This window comes from Bombus vosnesenskii, unplaced genomic scaffold (genome assembly GCF_011952255.1).
Source record: "Bombus vosnesenskii isolate JDL3184/JDL3185 unplaced genomic scaffold, Bvos_JDL3184-5_v1.1 scf7180000013295, whole genome shotgun sequence".
In the NCBI taxonomy this organism is placed as follows: Eukaryota; Metazoa; Arthropoda; class Insecta; order Hymenoptera; family Apidae; genus Bombus; species Bombus vosnesenskii.
The window spans coordinates 8320067-8341140 of record NW_022882946.1 but is presented as its reverse complement, the minus strand read 5'-3'; the positions used below and the strand labels follow the sequence as shown (position 1 = coordinate 8341140).

General features: G+C 37.1%; 1 protein-coding gene across 5 annotated transcripts in view; it reads left to right on the top strand.

Annotated features, from left to right (window-relative positions):
• LOC117233366 (circadian locomoter output cycles protein kaput-like) overlaps window positions 1-21074 on the top strand; it is a 93888-nt gene that overhangs the window by 68381 nt on the left and 4433 nt on the right. For 3 of the 5 annotated variants that reach the window (XM_033493591.1, XM_033493592.1, XM_033493590.1), the window contains 11 exons: window positions 10532-10698; window positions 10830-10903; window positions 10981-11079; window positions 16529-16877; window positions 18223-18483; window positions 18584-18734; window positions 18825-18936; window positions 19087-20305; window positions 20582-20632; window positions 20718-20761; window positions 20906-21058. In XM_033493591.1, the coding sequence (XP_033349482.1) occupies window positions 10532-10698; window positions 10830-10903; window positions 10981-11079; window positions 16529-16877; window positions 18223-18483; window positions 18584-18734; window positions 18825-18936; window positions 19087-20305; window positions 20582-20632; window positions 20718-20761; window positions 20906-21058 (2680 nt within the window). Of the gene's footprint in view, window positions 1-2629; window positions 2634-10531; window positions 10699-10829; window positions 10904-10980; window positions 11080-16528; window positions 16878-18222; window positions 18484-18583; window positions 18735-18824; window positions 18937-19086; window positions 20350-20581; window positions 20633-20717; window positions 20762-20905; window positions 21059-21074 lie in introns of those variants that run through there. The other 2 variants (XM_033493593.1, XR_004493303.1) reach the window with 2 other exon arrangements.

Here is a 21074-nt window from a genome sequence, read left to right as displayed (position 1 = left end):
CTTCGAAAAGAACTCTCCAACGTTATGAGCAAGATAACGTTTATCGACGATATAATTTTTTTCTCCGAACGTTTCGCCAATTTATCGGCTATTTTTCATTGCCTCTTATCAGCCACGCTCGGTCAATTTACGAGCAATTTTTCAGTAGCTGTTTATCAATCGATATTCGATCGATCATTAAAATGAGCTAGCTTTCTAATTAAATCCATCAATCGTTCACCGATGTATTTGTTCGTTCGTCGTAATTAACTTTGCGGATTCCTAGTTTCATTATTAACTCTCTCCCCACCCCCTGCCCCCGATATTACAGAGGATCACCTTCGTAAACAATCTGAAAATCCCTCCTCCCTCGATCAAATCCTCTCTGATCTTTCTGTTTGCGTCAACCGCTTCAATTTCAATCGCTTTGCTCCCGCATCGATTTTAATATCCATTTGACGAGGAACGCGCGCGCAGATCTGCGTGATTCACGCAGTAATTATCAAAATTTGCGGTTTCCTGGTTTGTGTGGTACGCTTTTCCTAGGAATATCAGAATACAGCTTCATTAAGCGTTAAATGACAGACTGATTAGAGTAAACGTCAAGGAAGGAATTTCTTCGAGAGAGGATAATGTAGCTTACACTGTCTGGCCATGAATGTTAGGACACTACAGCTGTTATTTAGATATTTAATAAATAGTGAACAGTTTCGTTGCTTTAACTTTGAAGTTAGTTTATTACAAGATACTAAATAGAGTAACGAAAGCTGCGTTGATACTTATGATCTTCGGTGTGTGCTATACTTGGAGTTTTAAATTGGATAATTATTGTATACCCTGGATCGTTAAAAATGTAAGAAGGTCGAAGAAACAGAAAACGAAAAGAGAAAAGTTTTTGCGATAGTTTACCAACATTTATACGAATTATCGAACTGGTCGTAAAGTTTCTGACGCTTCAAATGCTATTGCTTCGAGCACTGTCTAGGTCAGTTTTCTCTAGCTCGCGTTCCTCAGATAACACGGATGCATCTACGAAGCTAAATACTTTTAAAACAAACTTATGGACTCGACAATTGTAGTTAAAACACGAACCTTGTAATAAATTTTTTTCAAGGAGAAGACTCGATTCACACCTGGAAATATTGCCAAGTTCGATAATTCTATTTTTCCACTGTGCAGCGCATAAACTGTCTAGAAACATCGACGTATCTGTTTAGACTTTTAATGTTTCGAAAAACAACCGCTTATTCCCTGTGTCAATAAATTTCTACGTAAGTTGACCAATTTCTCGATCGCTCGAATGCCTCGAATTGTACTGTCACCCGTAGGTCAGTTCTCCTCCCCATCTTTTCTTCGCCCCTAACACCTAACACGTATGTACAGTACAGTTTCTCGCAAAAGCATTCCAACATTTTTGTTTGAAATTTCATTAGCACCTCGCCCGTCTCGCGATTACAGAAATTACAAGAAATCTACATTTTTTCCAAAAAGACGCCGCTTACGTCTTGAACGCTGATATTAATCTGACAATTATGCGATATTTCGTGAAAACGTCGGGTAACTGGTCCGCCGCCGTAGCGGAAAATTGAAAAATCTGAACCTTAAATCGCAGAAAGCATTACCTACGCCCTATAGTTTTTAGAATTTGTCAATTAAGCGATGCTTCTATGAAAACCATCACGATTCTCGGATTCGTCATAGTCGTGACGTCTGGTGCTTGTGAATAGAACAAAGCTTCGACCGGCTGGCTGCTGCCAGTGGCCCAGGATCAGAGAAGGGTTCGGCCGTATTACAGCCAGTCGCCCGTCCACGTGCATCGATTCATTCGTCACGGTGCCCCGACCTATCCAACGTGTAACTTCAGGACTTTGCCGCGCCGCCTGCAAGCGCGTGTATTCGTGTGCGTATGCTAACCGCATCCCGTCACGTGTACGACGATTACGTCCCGTCTGCGTATATTTCGTCTCTCCTCCGTTCTCTCTATCTCTCCGTCATTCACCACCTTTTTATGCACAACCACAACGTGCCAATTTATACACTGGATACCATAAGTATGAACACACAGCTGCTCGTTACATTCGTTGGAAAACTTTAACAAATTTTACTTTGCCGAGCATTTGGCGTCATAAACGAGATAACCAGACCACGGATTTTTATGCAAATTCACGCTTTTATAAAAATAGGAAATATAAGCGAAAACTTGTTTCGCCTATCGGATATCATAACAATGCAATATGTTTTGTATATTTTGCCATATTTTTATTATATTTGCATTTTATATGAATTCTGCGTATCTCTGCGTCCTCGAATTCCCTGTGTACACGCGAAGATGCGCGAGGTGAAGGTAACAAGCTGTAACAAGATAATTGCGAAATATAAAGACAGCGAGACGTGTTCGCTTTCTACTAAATTTCTAAATAATAATTATTAATACTCGTGGCTGACAGCGTGCACATGTATTTGTTATGTATCAAACACGATACGCCAGTGTAACGTTCTCGATATAGCTAAAGATCTGGTGGAACTGGATGGAGAGCCTCCTGATCCTTTTGGCGAGTCGATACATTCTCCATGGTGGAGTTGTGGTGAAACCGGCTCAAATCGTTTCACAGACGATCCCCGGGATACGTATCCGAAGCACGCACATCAGACGGGTTATATTTCATGGAAATAATAAAAACGTACGAATCGAAGATTTCACACAGCGGTTTAATGAGATTAATGAGCGGCGTGGTTCGAATTAATGGGACGTTATATGATTTTTGTGGTGTTTGTGGGGTTTTCTCTTGGGCGGGGGAGATGTTCTTTCTAAAGGGTTTAATTTTAACAGATTCGCGAATATTGATTTTTGTAAAAATGCAGCTAGACGAGAGGTAGGTATACGGGAAAACTACGTGGGCTGTTGCTCGAACGTTCATTCTCTTTTGGTGAAAAATTCATTTGGTAAAAATGAACTTGCATGAGCGTGGTATGTAGAATATTCATGTAGGTTGGATGTCGGTTGAACATACCTTGACTTTTGTTCAAAAATTTACCTGACAAAAATCGAGTTAGATAATTACGGTATATAAGAGGGTTTTATAAGTAGAATAAATAGCATGTTGCTTGAATATTTATTTTATTAGTTGCTTTATAGTTTCTTTTTTTTTTTTTAACGAGTATGTATAACGGCCCATTATAGTCATTTATGACAGACCTTCTTCATCTTTGTCCTTTGTTCCTGGTCGTCTGGCCACCGGATACGTACATGCTCGAAAAAGTGACGAGTGACGTAAATTAAATAGGGACGTTCGTTTTCGCCTCTAAGGTATTTGTTCTAAGAATTATAATTAATTGCTGATACAGAGGTAACGCGAATCGAGTTCCACTTATTCTTGTTCCTTATCCCCCCAGCTATGCGGTCTACTGAGAAACGTCTACTAATATATCAAAGTTTTAATTATCGTGTAATTACTTCTGCACTAGTACAAACAGTCATTGGAATTTCAAAGTTCATTTCATACAGAACTTTAATATTCTGGAACCTTTCGTAAAACCTATATTAAAACATGAATTACAAATACTTTTTTAATCCCAAAGGATTAATCCTGGCCCACATCGTTCATTTAAACAGAGTAATCGTTTCAACATTCTATCACAATCGTGGATTAATATTATTACTCGTGAATCCTATAAAACGAAAGGTCGACATCTTAAAATTAAAATATCGAAATATTCGACGTATAAGGAAGAAAAATTCAGCAAACGGAATTATTTCCTTACGCTAACGTTACAGTCTCCTATATCAAATCTTTAATTTTTTTAATCTGATCTCTTGCTGCATAACGCTGCCCGTTCGTACACTGACAATTCTGGTTCATAATGAAAATGTAGAATAAACAAACTGCGAACGTTCGCGAAATTGAATCAATGTTTCGAGCATACGTTGCACACCGATGTATACATTTACGCATATTTCAGAGTAACAGAACAAAGCACGGAAGCAGTTAACTCCTACGTCGGCCGTGGAAGACCGCGCGACCTGACCATCGCAATTCTGCTCGAAATGAGCCACATCCCGGCGAAAGTGTTACTAATATTTTTTTAGTCCCGCCACTGATAACGATTAGGTTCGTTGTACAGCTCGCGATAAGGATATTCTTGATACCAGATACTTGTCGAACTCTGTTCTATTTTCCGCCTCTACAAATATACTTTGCTTCGTAATCAACGTTATGCATCGTGTATTATAGAGATATATATATATATATATATACTTTGCACCAGACTATGGAACACGAGGCAAACTTGTACCACGGGATTATCACATTAAACCATGGATTTTTATGCAAATTCGTATTTTCTAGAATATAATTAAAGATATAGAATCTCGGTAGAAAGTTGTTTTACCTACCAAATATATATTCTAGAAAGTGTTTGGGTCAAACATTCGCGCGCGTGCGTGCGTATGTATGCGAGCTTATACCGTCTTGCCTTTATGATGATGATGATGATGATTTCAGTATTAATTATAGCTACCGCAAGTTCATTGCGTATTTATAATTTTCTAAACAAAGTATTCGTTCATTATACGAAAGTCAATCTCTTACTATCTTATATCCGTGAAAAGTAGAAGCTGTACTTCGAATATTTTCTAATTTTTGAATAATTTATGTTTTTTTCGTATGATATGCTTTCCGTGATAATTTTCCACTATCATCGATTCCTTTTCGTATCCTATTTTGTCCAGCTCCTCGAGATCGCTTCCCCATGGACTTCGACTATAACTGAAAGCATTGAAAGAGGAATTTTTAGCCGGCGCTATCTTGGACGATAACGCGTCCCAAGGCCGACGAGGCAGGGATAATTGGCCAAAGTGATTTTAGCATTGTGTAACATCGGATAACCCTGACGCACTGATTTTTCGAAGTTTCCTGCATTGTTACGTCGATTACGGGGAAAGGAACGATAGATCTGAAAGAAAGGAAAGAAAGGAGAGAGGAACAATCGGATGGAACGATTGGAGTTTCTGCAATTGAACAATCTCGCGCGAGAATATCATTAGAATGGAAAATTAAAAAGAAACGTGTCAAACGACTTAATTACAAATTTGATTGTGTTAATCGGCTAAAAGCGATACCCTAGACTGTTGTAACGTTATTCTTTTTGGATAATAACGTTAAAATGAGATATATATGTGTATGTGCGTGTGTGTGAAATTTCGAGCAATTTCGACTGTTTTGATCTGGCGTTGTAGAAACGCCAATGATTGCATACGCGATGGCACATGGTCGTCGACGATTGCCAAGTCGGCCACTTAGCCAGATACGCAACAGAAATATCAGACACCGGGCCAAAGTGTCAGTTGTTTATTGTCGCGGACGTAATTAACAAAAAGCTGATTGTACCGTTACTCCATATAAAGGCAAACTCGATACGATAATGTTGTTTTGCAGATGTGAGTTTCTTTTAACAGTCAATTAATTTTTTTAATTTGTTATAACTGTTAATGTTACTGTAAACTGTACGATAAGTTCGTTATAGTAGCTTCGTTATTTTATTTCGAAAAATTATAACATTATTCTACACAGAAAGTTATAGAATATATAACGTGTAATCTCTTTCCTTATACCTAAAAAATATCGCAGCTTTGTAAATGAAGTGAATTGTCTGTTATATGTATTTAACTCTTTATAAAGCTACATGTTGAAGTTACATATCGACGCGCATAATCTTTTTTAATTTTATTCAGTTTTACTTGCCCCTACCGTTATATTACATTTTTCATTTTTATTTCGTTTACTTCGCTACATCGTTTATTTATGATAATTATTATTCATCGGATTTCAGACTAAAGAAAAAGAGAGAATATTATATTTTTTAAAAAATGTAAATAATATCTTTTTTTTTTAAATATGAAAAGTCAATTGACCAAAAACTGTAATTTATTAAGTATTTCTCGTTAACTTCGTGACGTTGGACAAGATGTTTCAACTATTGGCCAAAATGCGATCTTTCAGTGCGTTCTATCAGATTATGAGACGCGTAGTACCGCAATTGAAGCCGCCATTGCATTTATGGCAATGATTCTATTATTAACTTAGACGTAGATTATAGTCATAGCAAAGACCTTGATTATTATATGCGCGTACACAACAGCTGTACCATTACGCAAGAATATTAAAAAACAGAGATTTATGGTTTGACTTTATCACTTTCTGCATTCGATCATGGTACAAACGAGTTACGTTAATGCCCAACTCATAATTGGTCGTTGGATCTCGTTTTTACTAAAAAAAGAGTCATTCGATTTTAAGTAATCGATAATTAATAAATATTATCATCGATATTAATTTTACTATTAACCTTTGTGCTGTAACACGAACGAAACTCAGACAAACCATTAATCATCATCTATATTGATCTCTTCGGGAACGAATTTATTAGATTCAGAATTCTTTTTGTTACACAATATTTGTTTAAAATATATTTGTAAATATTGAAAGACGTATTATCGTAAAACGTATTCCAAGTATTTTGAAGTGTCTCAGAAAAATAACTGTCGCTTTTTTTTTTTTGCAATTATGTTCAAACGAAATGTACACGTAGCATTCGTAGCAACGTTTAAAGAAGAATGAACAAGGTTAAATTAAATGAGAGATTTAAAGGAAAATCGCACGAGTGCATTTTTTCCTCTGAATCGAGATAACAAGGAATACATAAGATTCAAATGTACGCGATTTAATCGTAAATTTCCCTGCTTTTATGACTATGTATAACAGTGTGTTAAGTAAGCATACATTTAAAGTCTAATTCTGCTTAATGTTTCCTCTGGTTAAAGATCTTATCGCTTTTCTAATTCCCTCGCATATAACATAACTGCTATGATTTATCATCTATAGATAACAACGTATTTTTCTATATAATGTCTCGTACGTAAAGAATCTATCGATAAAAATACAATTATTCATTAACTTATTACTAGTCAGTTCGGTTACAATACGAAGAAGTCGAGTCGCAACGGTCGATCATCGATTACTTAATAGTACGCCTACTCAAATCTTCGTGTGTTCTGTCTCTTTTTCTAACAGTAACCATGAAAATATAAAACGAGTCATAATAAATCGAACTTCAGTCGCACAAAGTGCATAAACAGCAACCAGTTTTTCAGCTTTCACGCAGGGAGTTGCTCGCCGAACTGTGAACCAGTTCGGCCCGTTACATCACCCACAGATAAGGTTCAATTTTACATCAAGTGTTACGCGAGAAACGTAGACGAATCGATGGTACGAACGTTCGATGCAGTCGGAAAGACCAAACGTGTTAAACGTTTTATGTAACCTTCGAATTTTGTACTACCGACTCGTTTCAACGTACGAAAAAACCACGTTTCAAGGCTCGATGATGACACACAGGCGCTGCTAGTTGGACGTAAAAAGCGAGAAATTCATCGGGAATAGACCGACGAAGAGGTTGGCCGGGTCATGCTGTAGTCTAGATGGGTTCGTACAGCCTGACACGTGATGAATATTTCCCTTCGAATCTGCGTCAAAGTAAAGACGGTCGTTACGAGCTAGACCATTTCACCCGACGACTGCTTGATGGCCTATACATGTGACACCGCACACGGTTTTTTCTCAATGCCTCCTTTTATCGTCGGACAGTTATTCAGACCGTGGTCTACAATCGAGAATAGAAATCGAGATGATCGTCGAGAGGGAAAGACGTTTGGTCACTGGAAACGAGTAGACGAGTGTTCGATGAAGTAATTCTATGAAGTTACGTTTGCTTAAAATCTCTTCGTTGCGTTAAGCAAAAAGGGAAAATTATTTATAACAAGATCGTAGGGTTACGCGTGTAAAATGGTAGCAATGTTCTGTTTTTTAACTGGAAAGAAAAAAGTTTGGAGTTAGATTTTATTCTATCCTATTTATATATACATTCGTATTTGATGGCATAATGAATTTTTATTATAGAGATAATAAGATAACGTTTATCGTAAAACTTATCGTCGCTGGATTATTTAACTTCGTTCAGCCACCAGTACTTTTACTATGAAACACATTCGTATTACTTAGACTATGAATAAGTAATAGATAGTAAGTAAAGATACTATTTTATTTTGACGAAGTTACGTTGTGAAGTTTAATATTAAGAATTCACGAAGTTATAAAGTTAATTTCTCTTCTAATTATACAACTTTTGCAAGCGATGTTTTCGCATATTACTTGCAATACTGAAGTACAATGAAGTGGATCGATCAACATCCAGTATGTACGCTAGTTGAAAATTTGAATCAATATTGTTCGAACAACTTTTCATGTGCACTCTTTTCAAGATATTTTATTCGCATTATTTGTCGTTTCTACCATTCGACGTTTTCATTATTCGCTATACACGCGTCAGTTATTTGCATGTCCGTCATTTGTACGAAGAAATAAATCGCTTATTTAAATATCAAAGGTGAGAGGCAGTTGTTTCGAACGAAAGTTTAATTAAAATAAACTGCCCGTCGTATTCTTGACCTAATTTTTTTTTAAGTAGCGTAATTATATTTAGTGCGTTCTATTGGTATGAAATATATGTCGTTTGATCGAATTAGCGAAAACGTTCGAAATAAACTATACGTTAAAAAATAGAAAGATATAGAAGATGTTAATGCTCAGTGGACTACGTACACGCCCGTTATCTTCTTCGGCATAATAAAGAATAATTAAATCTTTCTGGCCTCGAAACATTCGGGAGACCTTAATTTATTACTAGTACATCGCGAATTTATATGCAAATTTACATTTTTGTGAACATAGATACGGAAGTAGAACTTGGACAGAGATGTGCTTCGCGTATTAAAAATTTTAATAAGAACCGTAGTTTCGATATCTTCTATATTCTTGCGTATTACATGCATTCTATGCATATTTGGATCTTTAAATTTCGCATAAATGCATAAAAGTCCACAGTCTAATCATTAACGTATACAAATTTTAATATGGTTTTTGTACATTGTCCGGTGAGTTCTCAGGTTTTACGAGTAGACTGCGGATATTTATGCAAATTCATACTTTTACGAACTTTATAAAAAAGAAAGAGAAAAAAAGAAAAAGAAACTCAAGTAGAAGATCTTTCTATCTCCCGATGTATCATCTACTAATATCGTTACAATTATCTACCAACATTGTAACGAGCGCTATATAAGATTTACACGTTACGAACCTAGTCCGAGTATTTTTGCATTTTGAAATTTCCCATAAATGCGTAAAAATCTACAGTTTGTTTAAAAATATAAATTGATTTCCGTTCTGGCAAATCGTAGAGGGTTGGGCTGGTCGAATTATTTTCGTGGTTACACGACGCTGCCAGTTGACACACACGGCCTCACACGAGTGAGGAAATTTGGACGCGTCGAAAAACATTGCATTCGTCGGGCTTTCTGCGTCTCACCATGAGAAAAGCAGCAGATGAAACTCGATACGAAAACAAACAAGCTTCGTAGGGATTTCCCGATATCTTGAGTTTCCCGCACGATCACAGAGAATAGAAATTGCGTTGGGATTCGCACGGACCCATTCATGACCAAGCGACAGAAATAAGCATCGTTATCTAATAACACCCGTGACATTTGCACTCTCATTGCCCCCTATTCTTGCGACAATGTGTAATTTCGCGAACGTTTCCTTTGCAGATCTGCTAGAGCCAATACTAAGAGTACTTTCACGCCATAAGTGAAATCGTATCCTGATATATCCCGGTAGATCCTGAACGATGGACCCATTGGGCCAGTTAATGAAATTACCGAACAACTTGCACCGTGTATCCTTTCTCGTTGCTTTCCCTCTCTTTAACCGGTTGATTTTAACGGAACTTCTCGATGATCGTAAAATTAAAAATGAACAGAGACATTGGATTTGGATTTCAGTCGTTTTTCAGTCGATTTCAATCGTTCAACGTGTAAATACGATGTAGTTGTTAACAGAAAGCGATGCGACGCGTAAAAAGGTAAAAAGTTTCTAAGTAAAAATTAGATTCTCGTGTTCCTTGGTCTTAACGGAGCTAAACAGGAACGAATAAGCGAATAAATTTTCTAAATATAGATGCCATCCCCAAGGGCGAGCAGCGAGCGTTTTTCAGAAAAGCGATCGCGATAATTATTTTCACATAGTATGATTCGATAAAATATTAGATTAAAGTTACATGTTCCGAGAAGTCTGTTTCTAATGCGTGCCTCGTCGCCCACGTTAGAAAAATGCCATCTCATACGAAAATCAGAAGATAATTGCACTTTATTTGACTATTACGAAAGAGCGGGAAAAAATGGAAAACACGGTATGTATTAGATCGATTAATTCGATTGATGAAGAATTAAGATTGCCTGCCTGTATTTTAAGACAGTATTCGTCTACAATGAAAGAAGAGAGTAGAGATTTAAGGAATATCGCGATGTAATCCCTTAATCCGTTGTCTTTTTATAAATCGTACAAGTGAATCGTCTCTAATTTTCGCATAACCGCTGGGATTAAAAGTTTCTAAAGATAGACGGAGATTAAAACGAAGCTCTTTCTCGTTTCTGTTACAGCAATCCAAGAGCGTCACGGAACATGGCAGAGAAACAAAGACGCGACAATCTTAATACGAATATCTCTGCGATGGCGACACTTGTTCCTACCGTCGCCGAGAGTCCAAGGAAAATGGACAAGATATCCATCCTGAGGTTGGCAGCAGCCTTCCTCAGAATGCGATACAGTAAGTCGATGTAGTAATGTAGCAAGAATAGATTGAAATACGAATGTGTTTATTCGTATTCTTCGAACATATAAACGCTAATAGTTTCTCATTTAATCGATTTATACGTATTGATTTGCATACGTTTTCAGCGGTCGGTCGTGGTACAGTTGACTTCCTCCCTCGAGAGCTTGGCGAGCTGGACCTGGAAAAATATATCGTCGACGTGAGTACTCGTAAATCGATCCAGTCCTGTTACACACGTTTTGAACACGTTAAAATCGTTTTTGTTAACCGTAACAGAACTTGATCGAAAGCGGGGGGTTCTTCATAGTCATCACGACAACCGGGAAGATAGTTTACGTCAGCCGGCAGGTTCAGGAACACCTTGGCCATACCCAGGTAAATTTTCTTTTACTCACGTTCCTGCTATTTTATAAGCGAACATTTCCAAACGGTTGGATCTGGAAATGTAGTAATCGTTCGTTGAGTGACATTCGATCATAGATTCAATCGCTATTAAATGAAGTAAAATTTAGACGAAATAAAAAATTAAATCCGTAAGTAAATGTTGTAACGTGGTTCTAAAATCTAGCGAGATTGTAATGCTGACTACATGGAACTCTAAATTCGATCGATCGTCGAATTTAAACGACGTTAATCCAAGTGTATTTACGAGGGAAGATCCTGGAACCGTGAATTCGAAAACTTTTGAAATTTTGGGAATATGTAGAGAATATACGGGTACGTGATACTCAATTTTCTACCGAATGATAGTCCTAATTAAAAGAAATATCTTTCGCTAGAAAATCCTTTTCCTGTTTCTTATAGTTGGCGAGTTATAACGCAAGATCGGAAAGTAAGTTGTTCAGGCGTGGATTTCACCCCCTTAAAGTAAAGTTAGGTAGCAAAAAAGATTGCATAATACATACCTCTATATCCTCTAAGTATCTCCAAAATTTCATAATCTTTTTAACTTGCGGCTCGAGTATCTTCGCTCTTTAGATGGAGTAAAAATTATGTGCGTTCGAATAAACCTGGTTTCAACTCCAATAAATGTCAAGGTTGTGCAACGGCATATAACAATTCTAACAAAATCGTGAAACGTTCAACAGTCTGGATAAATTTCCTTGTCTTATGTTTTAAGATTGAGGTTTTTTTTAAATAAGAATTAGATAGAAGAATACAGTGGATCCTTCGTCTATGACTTTATACCTGTTCTTCGTCTTGCCTCTATCTTTTTTAGCCTTTCCGTACCATAACGTTGTTTCTCACGAAAAGTTTCCTCCCTCTAAAGTCTCTAGATAATCTGTTCATCGTTTTCTCTAAAACTTTCCTTCTCCTCGCGATCCTCTCAAACTTCATTCCCGGCTCTCATCGCACGCTATCCACCCTTAAAACCACACTCAGCCCATTCACAAACACACATATACACCGACACGCAACTTCTTATCCCGTAACGAAACAAACGCGAATCTTCACGATTTAAGTCACATTCGTTCACATAGGTTCGCATTTTACTTTATCCGGAAATCCTATCTGTCTCTGTCTACAAATTCAGAAATGGGAATCCCAAACTCTTGAAATGTCATTAGGCGGGAGTCTATGCTACGAAGATTTTTACATTATTGCACAACATATTTTATACGAACGTGAAATAATATTCGATATTTACACGTTTCGTGTTTTCATTCAAATATTTTATAACGTAAAACCGTGTTCCTTTTATATGTAGTTCGTAACGTTAGAACGTAGAGTATAGTTCAACGTAAATTAACGAGATCGTCGTTAACATCGTCGTTTGAAGAAGGAACAATTTGTACATTGAAAAAAAGCTAGATCTTTCCATTTTCGTTAATCCACTGGAGAAAATTTGTTAACAAGTTGGAGAAATAGCCTTTTTACAACTAAATGGGTCGAGTTAGCCTTTCGGTGACTTAATAATACCAAAAGCATTTACTGCCTTACGAAACTTCCCTTTGTACGATTGCGGTTCTCTGCGATGCATTAATAAAGCACCGAACCAATTGCAGTTACGGTGAAACGTAGCTCGTGCCAAGGGTCCGGAATTATCGATCAAATGAGCATAACCAGGCCGCCATGGTAACTGACGTGCACCCGCAGTACCTTTTCAACGCGTTATGTCCTTCTGAAAATTCTATATAAACGGACGATTTCATCTGTCAGAAATCACTATATACATCGATTAACGAGTTTTTCACATTTAATCTTCTACCGGTATGTCGCAGATCAACTCTGACGAATATAATATATGTACATATTTTCTTCCGTAAGTTCCTCATCTCGCTATCAGAGACTTCTCATCAGCTGCCTTTGATATTCTCCCAATACAAGACCGATCAAACGTTGCTGATTATTTACATATTGCATATTTATTAAGAATCTGAGTAGTCCCCGAATTTTTACCCCTAATTTTAACTGTAATTTTGTCTATCTAGAAGAAAAAATTCTTGATATCTTAGATCACGTACATTTATAAACAACGGTGCTCTCATATTCTTCTGAAATTCGATAGAAAACGTTAATCAAACTGTAAATGATGCAAATCGACGACAAATTCGTAGCAAGGCATCGTCGAGCAATATTATATACGTGATATTTCAATTTTAAAACAAACGATTAAAAGCATAAAAAGAGAACTGCCATACGTTTTTATACGAACATAAGGAACAACTAATCAGTGTTATTTTTAACTATGCGAATGATATAACGAGGCTGCAGCATATAGCGAATAGCGTGTTTGCGTAACGAAGAGGAACATCGATGAAAACGAAACATTATCTGCCCCTTTTTTGGTCTATCGTTATACCGGTTTATCCCGTGTTCCTGTATTTTCGGCCTTTTTCCTTTCTTTTCTTTCTCTTCTTTTTTTTTTTTTTTTTATCCTTCTTAATCATTCATTTGTCATTCTTATGGGAAGTAACCAGTTAGCTACGCGATTCGTGCTCGCTTTTCAATCGAATTGTTTACTGCACGTGTTCGGATTCGGATTATTTCGAACAGAATCCGCGGGGTTTAGATGAATACAAATACCGTGGCGTGTGTGATTTCAAAAGACAAAAAAAAAAAAGAAAAAAAGTGAAAGAGGAATTGAAACGAAATGGGAAAAAATGTTGCCATGTGGAATATTTCAGCGTATAATAGAAAAGAAACGTCGCATGCAACGACGAAGAGGAAGGAAGCAAAAGAAGGGAAGAATTGCATTGTAGGAGTGAAGTTTTACGTGGCACGTGTTCCACGCTTTCCTCTGACATGGGAGGTTGAAACAGTAAAAAAATTACTCGATCTCAACGGCAAGCGCAGTTAGTTATTTTACAAAAAAATCACTCGGAGGTCGATAAGCTTTTTTTCCTTTTTTCTTCTCGTAACAACTCGATAGCCTGTCGATGGACATTTCGTTCCTATTTCAAAGCGATGTTTCGAACAGAAAAAGAGAAAAAAAAAAAAGAGGGAACAAGAAACATAGTAATAAGATACATCAGAGATTTTCCAATATTTTTCCTTCGATTTTTTTCATAAAGTAGAGAAAACGTTATTTAAACTTTATAATTCGCTGAACGTTAATTGTCGCGTATTTCTCGATGATGAATCTTCCTTGGCAAAATGATAAATACAGTGGCGTTGAATATATTGACATTTCTTTCTGCCTTTTCGTTTTATTTGTATCGTTAAACGTTCTTAAAGCTAATGTTGCACAACTTACTCGTTGACTTCGCTTCGTTATTAACTTCATAACCGGTGTCCTCTAAGTGAAGGAACATGATGGAAATAACGAATAAAGTTTCCTCTGGAACTTTACATTACGGTATCCCGATAATTACGGAAACTGCGATTGAGAATATTTTTAATATGGAACATCTCGGTTTTCAATCTCATCTGTTCTATCTTCGATGTACAATCGCATCGTACGTTTCGAACGATACGAATTTATATTTGCATACGATTGTACAATGTGTATAAATTAAAATAAATTTTACCACATTGATGATATAATCCTAATTATCATTAAAAGAAAATAGTCCAAGGTTTTTTTCGAGTTATAGATTTAACGACGATAAGAACAAGCCCGACTGTAACTTAAGTATGGAAAAATGCACAGACTATATACCTAAGTTACAAAAATATACAAAATTTCCAAAGCAGAGAGCTAGTTACGGCGTGAAAGAAACCACGGTTTTTTAGGTTCCGTCTCATTAATCTCGCTCGTAAAGATATAAATTTACATAAACGTCTGTAACGCTACACGTTGCGTACAAAGCCGATCTTTGTAGATTTTTTGAAAAGGACGATATAGAAATAGATCTTGAGCGAAAATTATCCGTACGAGCACACGGCACAGTAATAAAAATCCAATCAGCGGTGAACGTATTAGACTCAGCTCGGACGACTCGTCCCTTTTATCAAGCGTCTTCGTGCTTCATAGCCGCCCGAGCATGCTACAAATGCCAAAGGGAGAAGCTGCAACAAGTAGCAACAGGCGAAAGAAAGCAAAAAGCAAGCCACCATGGACGACGAAGCTTTTGCAGCTTCGACGAGGAAGCAAACGACGAAGACCAAACTCTGAACAGAGTCTGGCACCGTGAAAGGCAAAAAGTCCTGTTCTATCGATCCACGTGGTTCTGTAATAGAGGAACCTTCGTGGCGTTCCAGATTCGAGCATAACGATAATTCGACGCTCGAGCGTAACGAACCTGATGTTCGGCCGAGTTCCGACTTCGAAAGCGTAAGGATACCAGAAGATGGTTGAAAGAAAGAAGAGGGCTAGAGCCAAGAGGTGGGAAATGAAGGGAGATGAAAGAGGCAGAGACACGAGAGACCAAGAGGAAAGAAGAAAACGAGAAAGAGGAGGATCGAGAGAGAAAGGAAGAAAGATGGTGGAGGTGGAGCGAGGAGTTGTTTGCGCGGGATCCTCCGGGTTTTTTAAGAAGATAGTCACAATCAGCCGGTATTGTTCTCAAGGAGAAACTCCCCGCGGTGAAAACGAGCCCCGTCGCCGACGTGGTGCACCGCGTTTGCCACGATTAAATCGCAACTCCGCCATCGAGATGCAGGAGGAGACCGAGCAGGAACGCGTGGACGTGTAGCCAGTTTCAACGAAAGCGTTCGTGGAATTCGACGGAATCGGGATTCGAGCGGAGAAAAGCTACAAAAGTTCCAATAATAGCGATTGGAGTTGGATCTGAAGCAAGTCGATTGGTTTCGTTTGATCGTAGGTGAAGTTTGATAGATAGATTTGAGCCTAGGTATAGTCAGTTGAGTACAAGGTATTTCATTTTTATTTCTGTTCTATATTTCAGACGATATTCTATCGATATTCTATTGGCGGTCAAAATGCAGTGTTAAATACGGAATAGAATTAATTGCTGCAAACAGTGCAAGTAAGCTGAGGTCCGATAATTTTTAAAGGAAAGTCGTTTGTTTCGAAGTGATAAAGATATACAATATTTGCAAAGTATATGATGTAATAATTGCGAAGGAAGAAGGTGTACAAAGAGCTTGAATTTTCTAGAATTTCAGCTTTCAAATTTCAATGTACTCTCATTTACGTGAAACCAAGCGATGAGATGAATAAAGAGTACTCGTGCGATCAATTTTTGAAACCAACTTTTCCCACATTTTGTTTATTTCATTAAACAGTTTTAGTTGAGAAAATGAAATCAAGCGAATAATTCTGCTTAATTGTAATTATTATATAACTCAAGATGTTCCATACTCCTAATCCTTCTGTATCAATCTTTATCAAAGTATTAAACATTGATGTCTCCATCAAATTGCAGAAGAAAGGGATCGATCGATAAATACTTTAAAAAATATACGTATGGTATTGCAGGCGGATCTTTTAGGACATTCGCTGTACACCTTCATCCATCCCAAGGATCACGAGGAATTAACGAAAAACCTCACCCCGGATGAGATGCAGGGATTGGTGTCTTCGTCTACGCCGCATATCACCGATGGAGTGAACGATAATTCCAATTCGTCGGAAGATTCGACAACACCGAAGAACGATAGAAAACAATTCAGAGAGCAGAGACGTGGCTTTGAACTTAGAATGCTGCATCATACTGCATCGAGGCGCGAGCACACGCGATACGAATGGTTCGAGATCTCAGGAATGCTCAGGCTGGCGGATGCTTGCAAAAATTCCGATTCGAATCCCAATCGAACGAAACATCGAGGTAAAGACGTGTAGTGAAGTTGATTAAGATACCGTAACAGCATTCATAATCGTTAAAATTGAGGCTCATGGGTGTAAGTTGTGTTCTTTTGGCGAAAATGTCCCGATATTTGACAAACATCCTGACTAATTTCATAAGAAGTCGAACAAGACACTGACATTAATGTACTCTGCCATTCATAACTTTGCACGTTCAAGACAGATGTATGTGAAAATGTTGTAATCACAAAACGTAGTAAGTACTTAGCATGATTTAGTTCTCTTTATAGTATGCGTGTTTGTTAAGAGAGATTTTACACTGATCCGTTTTACTATGCTTTATTTTTTACATTAGCAGATGTTTCATCACTTACGGATAGGATGCTTATGGTGATTTGCTATTAATAATTAATTGCACGTAACAGACGAGACAGGATGTTTGTATGGCCATTTTTCAATATTTACGACTAAATGTCGATCCTTAATAACAAGCTTGTATATTACCTAAAATATTAAACTTAGAATCTTCTTCCAGAAGACACGACTTATACCCCTGAAAATATAATTTTTATACTTTTATACTATTATGAGAGTCTCGAATCTCGGGAATAACAGTATTATTTAGTTTTATCAATAATCTACGCTATATAACAATAATGTAATTTTTGTCATTACGATTTATTCATATTCTATTCGATAAATTATACTCATTCGTACACGAAGCAAATAGTCCATGGATCTTGATCGATTCGAGGCAAAGACGTGTCGAATTTCTTCCAATTCGGATTCTATGGGACGATGTTCCTCTTTTATCACGACACGTCGGGACCGGTAACGTTGGTTTTGAAACGGGTATCGCAAATATTTATCCTAGCCATGTATTTAAATTTAGACCGTCGCCTTCGTCGGCAAAAGGTGTAGGCGTAGAGTCGCAGATCCGTTCAACTGTGTAGATTCTCCGCTTTTAATCTCGTGAATCTACAGATTAGAACACGCATAAATGCATGCAGATGCGTCTTATATTTGAATACTATTCGTTGCTTTCCAATTGTTACCTCACGTTTTTCAATGATACCGTACGAGCAGAATTATATGGAAATCTGGAAGAAAAGATCTATTGCACATTTTGGTGAAAGTTGAATTAACAGCAAAGTATGAGACTCTGTTGATCGTTTTAATAAACACAAGTAGCAGATACTTTCCTGACCAGAACAAACACATTAGACTTTTGAAACTAGCGGAGCAGTGTAGCTTAGAAAACACTTATTTCCAAAATGTATTAAATCGCGCTTTAGTCGCTGGACCATACGATTCCATGCAATTTGTATTAAACGGAAGATACCAAGGATTCTAATCTTCTTTTACAGAAATCACATCAACCAGCAACGATATCGTTTTTGTGGGTGTAGCGAGATTGTTGATGAGGCGGCCCATTACCAAAATATCGATCATAGACGCGAATAAGGACGAGTATATTACTCGACATTTGGTGGACGGCCGGATCATTTACTGCGATCACAGGATATCGGTAGTGGCTGGTTACTTATCAGAGGAGGTGTCGGGTATGAGCGCCTTCGGTTTCATGCACATGGACGATCGTATCTGGGCGATGGTTGCACTTCGTCAAAGTGAGTAGAAAAGCTTGCATTCTTTGCAATCCTGCATTTTTCTTCTCATTTTCTTCAGTAATTATTTTACGTTTCGTTAATTAATATAATAAATTTATAGTGTACGATCGCGCGGAGACTTGCGGATCATCCTGCTATAGACTAACTTCGAAAACAGGCGAATCCATTTATTTACGCACTCATGGATATCTAGAAGTAGATAAGGATTCGCAAATCGCAGTGTCTTTCGTATGCATAAACACATTAGTATCGTAAGTATCGCGGTATATCTCTGGGATGACGCGAATTTTTCTTTTCTTAAATTTGTTACAAACAAATTTATGGTATGGCTATTACGATAGGGAGGAAGAGGGTGTCAAGCTAATGAATCAAATGAAGAAGAGATTTTCTGCTACGATCTCTGAGACTATGAGAGCAATGATTCAGAATGGTGACGATGCATCGATCGACTTGGTAATTTACTTTATAAATTTATGCGTAACGAATGATATAAGATTATATGATATAATGATAATGAATGATATAAGATAAAGAAATGGAAGAATATCATTGAACTAAAATAATTATTAGAAGATTATTAGAAATATTTAATCATACTTGCAGGGTTCAGACTCGCAACATTCGAGAAGTAGTGTGGAGGATCCCTCGCAACTAGAGGATGCAATTACGTATCTAGTTAGCGATTTATCGTCGCCTCTTCCGGAGGATCGCCTCACAGCATCGCCTATGCCAAACGAACAATACGTAAAGGCTGCAATGATTTCGCAACATTTACCGCCAGCTGCTGCTCAAGCTCGGAAACTGGGCATTAAAAAGATCAATCATTATTTGATGGTACAAGGCAAAGGAAGTCGGAATCAAAAACAAGAGTCAAAAGCAAATAATAATAAACACGATTCCAAAGAGAGGCAAGACAAATCAAAGTCACCTGAAGAAAAAATAACGCTACGTGAAGTAACAAAACAGCACAATCTTCATGATAATTCACAAGACAACCAGAGTTCACCACAAATGAACAGCATAATCACCACAAATGAGTCGACTGCAGAAACATATATAAGTACCCAACGAGATTCTGGAATGTCTCATCTTGAGGCCTCTCAGAATGTGAATATTTTGAGTCCTACTGCTGCAGCTGTCAAAGTCTCCACAAATGTTTCAAATTCGCATAATCTATGTAAAATTAAAGTTGAACGTAACATGGATACATCGACCGTGGATTCATACATAAGTACTCAACGAGATTCTGGGATGTCTCATTTTGAGGTCTCTCAGAATGTGGATATTTTGACTCCTACTGCAGCTATCAAGAACCCCAAAAATGTTTCAAGTTCGCATAATCTATGTAAAATTAAAGTTGAACATAACATAGATGCTTATACGCATCAACAGAAGCCTGTGATGGATTATGTTGAAAATAATGTCGATAACAATATTACATCTGACTCGAAGAATCTTCCACTGAAGAGGATATATAGCGACGAAGATACTAATACAAGTTGTAGTAAAAAAAGACACAGTAACGTCCCTTACGCGTCATCTGACTCAAGCGACGATCAACAGAACGTTTCATGCAAGTCTTTTATTGACCAGGAATTTTCAGAACATTCATCGGACTTCAATCAGTACAGCAATATAAATCCTCAGTCGATAAATGTTGCGGAATCTCCGAATTCAATTTTAAACGACGTCGTTATCGATTATGAACAACAGGTGGATTCTAGCGTACCGTTTATATCCCCACATTTGGATGACGAATTTAACCGCCTTCAGGATCTGAAGGACGATCCGTTGCTGAATCCAGGCCTGGGCGCAAATCCAGGTACCGAACTGAGTAAAGTAACGCTGCATTCATCTACAAACAAAGTAAACAAACAAATTATGTATATTGCAAACAGTGGGTGATACTTTTTTCCATTTATATTTCAATCGTATTTTGTTCAAAATATGAAAAGCTTTCTGATAAAATTCTATAATTTTAAAATGGCAAAAATATGTACACTTAAATGTCCAAATCTTTCTCTTATATCTATTACTTTTGTGGTTTTTTTTTGTTTACGTTAGGTTTCAATAAATGATAATTTAAAATCTTTTCCAGATATTATAATGAAAATAATTGATGATTTAAGATATGTACCGATTCTTGAAAGTAAGTATATATATACTTATTTATTATACAATATAAATACGTATCCAGGTGAATTTTTCAAATTACTTTTTTTTTAATATTTCAGATCCCTTCAATGAAACGCAAGTACAACAACTACCTGATAACAATGTAAGTGTAGATTGCTAAAAATGTTTGGTATAGTATTACAGAATATATATCGATTATTCCGAAAGTCGTCCAAAGCCAAAAGGCGCGGACTAAGAATAAATAAAATAAAATAAAATATATCGATTATTATTAATTTTATAATAGATTATCAATAAAGAGATAAAAAGGAAACATCTCCAACTCATGAATAGCATAGCATTACAAGAATCGGAGCTCAATAATATAGAAAGAGACCTGAAAAATCCAGTTTTACGAGCAAAAAGGGAAAGTTTAACACCACAAATGGGGTCCATACAGGTATGGATAAAAAAAC